Source organism: Hyposmocoma kahamanoa, unplaced genomic scaffold (assembly GCF_003589595.1).
Source record: "Hyposmocoma kahamanoa isolate Upper Pololo Valley unplaced genomic scaffold, ASM358959v1 146, whole genome shotgun sequence".
Classification (NCBI taxonomy): domain Eukaryota; kingdom Metazoa; phylum Arthropoda; class Insecta; order Lepidoptera; family Cosmopterigidae; genus Hyposmocoma; species Hyposmocoma kahamanoa.
Genome location: NW_020653521.1, coordinates 809,232 through 816,092, shown reverse-complemented (window position 1 = coordinate 816,092; position 6,861 = coordinate 809,232). Strand labels below are relative to the sequence as shown.

The window sequence follows — 6,861 nt, the reverse complement described above, 5'->3', positions numbered from 1 at the left end:
GTAACGGATGGAAAACACAAATATCTTCACTCCGTCACTATCATTTTTATATGATGATTTACGTCTCCTAGTGAAGTGATAAATGGTCAAATATCCGTCTTAAATAGAAAAAAATACAGCACAAAATTCTCTTTTACACACAGTGAAACTTTTACAACAGTTAAAATTAATTAACGTCTACGCTAAAAAGTCTTTGAAAAACCAAATACAAAGACAACAAACACTTAGAGGGATTCGTGAGGTCCGCTGGTTCGTTCCGTGGTTTAGTTGGTATACCGTCTGGCACGGTATGCTAGAAGACGTCGGCTCGAATCCGGCTGGATCGAAGGATTTTTTTCTGAGTGTTCGATGTTTTATGATATTTTACTAAATTATTTCGCCACTCAGATCTTTGCGATGTACAACTCTAAGTGGCAACTGTTATGGACAGGCGTGCTGCTTACCACCAGGCACGTCTGTTGGTAAGCGACGGTACGGACAGACATGTCTGTAGCTTACCAGGAGTAAATTAACACAGCAGGCACAAGATGTTGAGATCCTGGATTCGATTCTCGGAAGAACCAATTTGGGAAATGTCTGAAATCTTTTGTGTTAATTGCGCTACTCTGGGTACTGCTACTTTTTTCACAACATAACAATTATGGCTTTTGCAAAGGGCGGTTTTTTGTTTTTTTTCTATCAACAGATGGCCAGTTAGCTATTCTTCCATAGATAATACAACTCGCACTAAATTTTGTAAAAACTAAAGCGCCATACGTCCATAGTGGATTGTCAAAAAAAAATTGCTAAATTTTTATACAGAAAATAATTGAAATCAATTATAAGAAATTCTTAATAACGAGTATTTAAGTGGCATGTGGCTGAATTGCAATGAAATTTCTGTTTAGTATAACATTTTAAGCCAAAGTTTTCATCTTGAACGTAAGTAACTTTCTAGCTTGAACTTGAACCTGACCTATGTAAGGAAGTATGACGTGATACAAATTAAAAAAAAAACTCCTTACCGACCATGGCTGAATCGAATGTTTTGAATATTTACCTTTATTGAATTTTTCTACACAGATCACTATTCTTCTCCACGCAAGCCGACTCAGAAATGTCACTGTCGGGACAAAACATGCAGTCTCGCTCACACGAACTATCCTGGTGTAAACGAGCAAACGAGATGGCGCTACCTTCTCTAGCTCTGGATTGTGTTAAAAGGAACGCCACAAATCTTTACGAAGACGAAACTCTTCCATGGTTGCACGAAAAATTGTCTGCCCTCAGAGCAGTTGGTTTAAGAAAAAACGACCATGACATCCTGAGAAAAGCGCTTCATAATGCTGGTACGCTTATTTTTAATCTTTATTTTCGGTTTTGAATGGTAAAGATAAGGCTAGAGTGTGAAAAAGCTCGTCCAAAGAAGTACTTCCACTTCACCTATTTCTGCCGCCAAGCGATAAGGCATGCATTACTGCGTTCAGGTTTTAAATGGTGCTGGTGAAATTACGTGCACATGGGAGTCTCAATTCATATCTCAGGGTGACAGGAGCAGTCGCAGTGCCCTTGGTATTTAAAAAAATTAGAATTGAGAACTGATGATTTTGCCAATGTCACAGTTGAAAGAAAAAAAACGAAACAAAAAAAAAATTTTCGCTAAGCTCTAATAGGACATTAACCGGTGTTGGTAAGTTGGACTACGGGAGTACTCAGTTGAGAATATAAAACAAAACAGCAAAACAATATTTATAAATAGGTTTCCTTGTTCTTTCTTATTAACCGGCTTCAAACAAAAGAGAAGGTACTCAATTATTCGACTATTTTTCTTCGACACTTTGTGAACCAATTACGATGATTCTTCGATACAGACGATTTGTTATTGGAAAGGGGGTACTTAAGTAGTGATTTCATTCGAATTTGAATAAAACATTCCACCTCCAAGGGTCGTATTCTAGAACTCTACGTAATGCTCAAGTCAGGATTGCACTGGAAACACAAGCACTGGAAATACGACCCTAATGGCAGGGACTTGAGTATGATATCAAGTGCTTTAAACCATACTCAAACCCTGACTTGAGCATTGAGTAGAGTTCTAGAATACGACCCTAAGGGTGGAAATAAGTTGATGAATCAGGTTTTTTGGATGTCACACACTTTCCGCTAACCGATTTCAATAAACCGTGGCAGATACACACTTCAAAAGTGTCAGGGAGCAAGCTAGTTTTTGCCAATTACTGAAAATGAGACATAAATTGACAAGTCCCATTTCACCAGTGCCTCTAGCATGAGTTTACTGTGACAGTTCTCGATAGCGACAGCGTAAAATATTTGTATACAAAATGTTAATTCTTGTAACCGCTAGGGGCGCTATATAATATGCCATACAAAATTGTGAAGTAATTTACGCGGTCGTTAACAACTGTCACAGTAAACACATGGTAGAGGCACAGCACCCGCTTAAAATCATATTCGCAATTATAATAATAATAACACACACTCAACATAGCCCCGCACTAGGGAAACCCTGTGTCGCGGGTGCAATGGACACACATAAACAACAACAAATACACCCAAACTCACGAGAGAAATTAATGTAGGCCGTACAAATATTTCTCCCGGCCCGGTAATCAAACCTGGGACCTCTGCGTGACAGTCCGGCATGGTGACCGTTCGGCCAATATAATATATAATACAACAATATAGTATATATACGACTTATCCGTAGAACAAAGCAAGTCTACTTGTTCTTAGGACCATCGACCATTATTCGATTTTATATTTCCGAAACGAAATAAGATATATAAATTTTCAAAACCCCTTTACATAGGCCTTAGTTTGAATAACGAAATTATTCTCGTAACGTACTTGTCCTCTTGTCGCTACATAATCACATCTGACTCTGTCCTTCGGATGAGTCCATATATATATATATTACACCAAGTGACGAGACGAACAAGTCGTGCGCCTGGTGGTAAGCGACACGCCTGTCCATAACAATTGCAGTGCCACTCAGAGCTTTAAATCGTAAAGATCTTAGGGGCACTGCCACTACGCCCGTCACCATGAAACATAACTTGACAAGTCCCATGTGCCTGTAATTTCACCAGCACCCTTACCCTTCAAAACCGGAACACAGTAATGCTCACATTACTGGTTGGCGGCAGAAACTGGTAAGGTGGCACTACTTCCTTAGACGTACTCTTTCACAAGAAGCTCTGCTGCTACAAATTTTTATATTTCAGTCATTGACTTACAATTATATGGACGTCGGGTCCGCGCTAAAAAGTGTCCGAACTTATAGGTCGTTAAAATCGTATACAGAGCGTCATTCACGCTTTAGTCTTCGTTTGTTCGACTGACAGCGAAGCAAGCAAAATTAGACAGTACTGCGATGACATTACAATTTAAATTCAACGTTTTAGCTTTTTCATATTCCTTTACATGTCACTACGTTTAAATAGGTTGACTTGGGACATTTTTTTCGTGGTTTTTGTATTAGACCCGTCGTCCATTTATTTGTAAGTCAATGATTTCAGTGCTTTTTTTTGCCTACAGAGACCAATACACCAAAATTTCTACATCAATCCACTCCAGCAGCTATAATAGCAATGAAAAAATTAATACTACAACTGAATTGCGATCTCCAGTCAACGTCTGTTGAACAAACGGATGACATATTGGAGGAAATAAATGCATATACAAGAGATTGTACTGGAAATAACGATTTAAATCATTTGTACGATATATCTGTTATTATTCTGGATAACATTTGGCAAAATTCTGGTAAGAGCTTTTTCTTGTTTTTATAACTGTCAAGTTATATAGTAAAATTTTTACTGCTGATGCGGTATCTGGCAGCACGTTTAGTATATACCATGTCTTGAAAATCAAGTCAAGATACTGTCAGACTATACTATATTATGACTACATACTCTCAACGTTATATAGGCGGGGCAAATAAGTGCGATTAGAACCTTATGCTAAACATTATAGCGTTAAGACAGTATCTGGCAACAGCACGTTTAATATATACTAGTCTTGCAACAGAAATGTAAATACTATAAAGGTCTCAACGAAATAGATTCATTATTGCACTTTTTTTACCTTTGTCTAGCAGTGGGATAAGAGAGGCTTATAAAAAAATATACTTAAAATAACACAAAAGTGCTAAAACCCACGCGCCCCACCGTCAAGCAATATGCGCACGCGCCTGATCCTTCGCGAACGTTATGAGCTTCCGATAAAAGTTCCAGAAAGTGAAACAGATGTAAAAAAGCGAGCGGAACTTCCACAGTTGCGGAACCAGAGAAGTCTGATATGATGTTTTTAAAAGTTTATACAAGATACTGCCTGTAAAATTTATGTCTTATATAAGTCAAACATCATCTGGCATCAGGACGTTTAGCATGTACCCAGTGGTGATAAATAGAGTCCAATGTACAAAGATAACTTTGAACTTTTTCAGACACATCTCAACATAACGAACTTCTGTCTACAATGTCGAACATCCTAGACCGAGTTACAGGCCAGTTCAGGCGCGAAATGTTCCTAAATGTCATTCTGAATAGACTGGATGATTATTGCGACACGTTGCCTGAACATCTAGCCAAAAAGTTACTGGACGTGGTAAGTACAAACAATATAATCTCAGTACAGAGTACTAAAAAAACCGACCTCAAACGTACGTGGAATTACATACCAAGTTTTATTCAAAATGGGTTCTCACTACTCACAGTATATAGAAAGAGAAAAACGCCTTGAATTGGAAAATAGCAAAATCAACCATTAAAACAATTGCTCCTTATAATAAAATTTAGGCGCTATTTATAAAAATGAACCTTCATGCGTGAACAGCCACCCTTAGAAGTAGATGATTTTTTTCAAAATTTCCCAAAAAAAAAAATTTCACAAAATCTTTCCAACAAAAAAAAGAATCATGAAAATCGGTTCACAAATTGTTACCGCGTAACACGCATGCAAAAAAATACAGTCGAATTGAGAACCTCCTTCTTTTTTTGAAGTCGGTTAATAAATTAAAATAAAACAGACAAAAAGCAATAAACATAATCTCAGTGCAGAGTACTAAAAAAAAGACCTTAAAAGCTCGTGGAATTACATCTATTTGCCACGTCAATTGCAAGTCAAAGTCAAAGATTATTTATTCCATAGGTCAAATAAATTTACACTTTAAAACGTCACATTTAAGCTACTGCTCGTTCAAGTTTTTTGAAATCTGTTACCGGAAAGCGCACAAAACTGCATGAATCTATCATCGTAATTTGCCACCCTTAGAGGTAGAATATTTCCTTCAAATTTGAATGAAACCTAATACTGAGGTACCCTCTTTTCAACAAAAAAAGAATTGAGAACCTCTTTTTTTGAAGTTGGTTAAAAATAACTCTAACAATTCATGCTGTCATAAGTGCAGCTGTGGCACGCAAAATAACCTCATTCACCTTAAGCCGCAGTCGTAATTAGGCCGTGGTGCTGATTTTCAATGGACTCTAATAACACGTTTCAAGTGTATAAGTTTGTAAAAAATAAACAAAAAAAAACTAGCTGTTCTTGACAGTCTTTTTCATAAAGTCTCAAATTTATTTAAGGGGCAATGTATACGCTTCTACAATAACATTCCGGATGACATTCAAAATGCCATTTACGAGGGTTAAAACTATAGTGAAACAAAAACTTTATACTAAAGGTTATTGTACAGCATACTTCGATGACAAAAATCTATTCAAATGCATATTTACAAAGGCCAAACCCTAGAGTTTCTTACTCATTCTTCTCAGGGGAATCTGTCTTACGAATGGGTAGTAGAGTTTAATCAGTATGACGATGTCAAGTGTAATACGTATGAAATCAAGATTATTTAATTATGACTTTGAAAAAAAAAATTGTCACGCTTTACTTCGATTAGACCTGTGCCCAGTAGTCGGACTAATGAACATTTAAAAAACACAATTTCAGATTCAAACAATTTCTCCCGACGAATTCACAACCAATCATCTGCTGAAACTGACAAAACTATTCCCCACTCACTTGCCCCCGCTTTATTCCTTCATGAGTGAAAGGAATAACAACAGTCTGTTGAAGTATAAGAAGTGCCTACAACTTATTTGCGACCCTGAGTACACGCTGTTTAAATATTGCGAGGCGTTATTGCATTCTTTGAGTGCTTACGGTATGTATTTTTTATTATGGTATGTAATTCAACAAGGTTGGCACGATTAAATCATTTTGATTTAAAGCATGATTTAAATCGTGATTTCAATCAATTTTTTTTTTTTAATCAGTGATGTAATCAAATGTGTTAAATTTTGTTTTCTTTCACAGAAATCAACATAAAATCAGACAATTATATTTTAAAGACTAGGGTCGTTTACATCTGAGAAATCAACATCATTATTGTAATACTTACACAAAAAAACTAGTTTGCCGCGGTTAACTAACCTTTTACATTACTGCGTTTTACGCAGAAATATAGTTCCTAGATGAAAAAAATACTAAATCTTGTTTAATTAGGATTTTTTCAAAAATAGTGCCTTATTCGAATTATTACCATGCTGGTCTGTCACGGGTTCGATTCCCGGGCCGGGAGAAATATTTATATGGCCTACATTTGTTTCTCTCGTGAGTTTGGGTGTAATTTATGGTTGTCTATGTGTGTGTCCATTGATGAGTGTTTTTGTGTATAACATCAAGGCACGGGACGAATAAGTCGTGTGTTTGGTGGTGAGTGACGCGCCTATCCAAGACAGTTGCAGTGCTACTCAGAGCTTTAAATCGCAAAGATCTGATGGGCATTGCCACTGCGCCCGTCACACTGAGATACAAGTACCATGTGCCTGTAATTTCACCAGCACCCTTAATCCTTCA

At 37.0% G+C, this 6,861-nt stretch overlaps 1 protein-coding gene across 1 annotated transcript in view; it reads left to right on the top strand.

Annotated features, from left to right (window-relative positions):
- The window catches only part of LOC113240528, a 91,474-nt gene that overhangs the window by 75,570 nt on the left and 9,043 nt on the right, over positions 1-6,861 (top strand). Inside the window, exons 25-28 of the mRNA XM_026477858.1 lie at positions 1,063-1,328; positions 3,538-3,765; positions 4,448-4,608; positions 5,953-6,166. Coding sequence (XP_026333643.1) covers positions 1,063-1,328; positions 3,538-3,765; positions 4,448-4,608; positions 5,953-6,166 — 869 coding nt within the window. The remainder of the gene's footprint in view (positions 1-1,062; positions 1,329-3,537; positions 3,766-4,447; positions 4,609-5,952; positions 6,167-6,861) is intronic.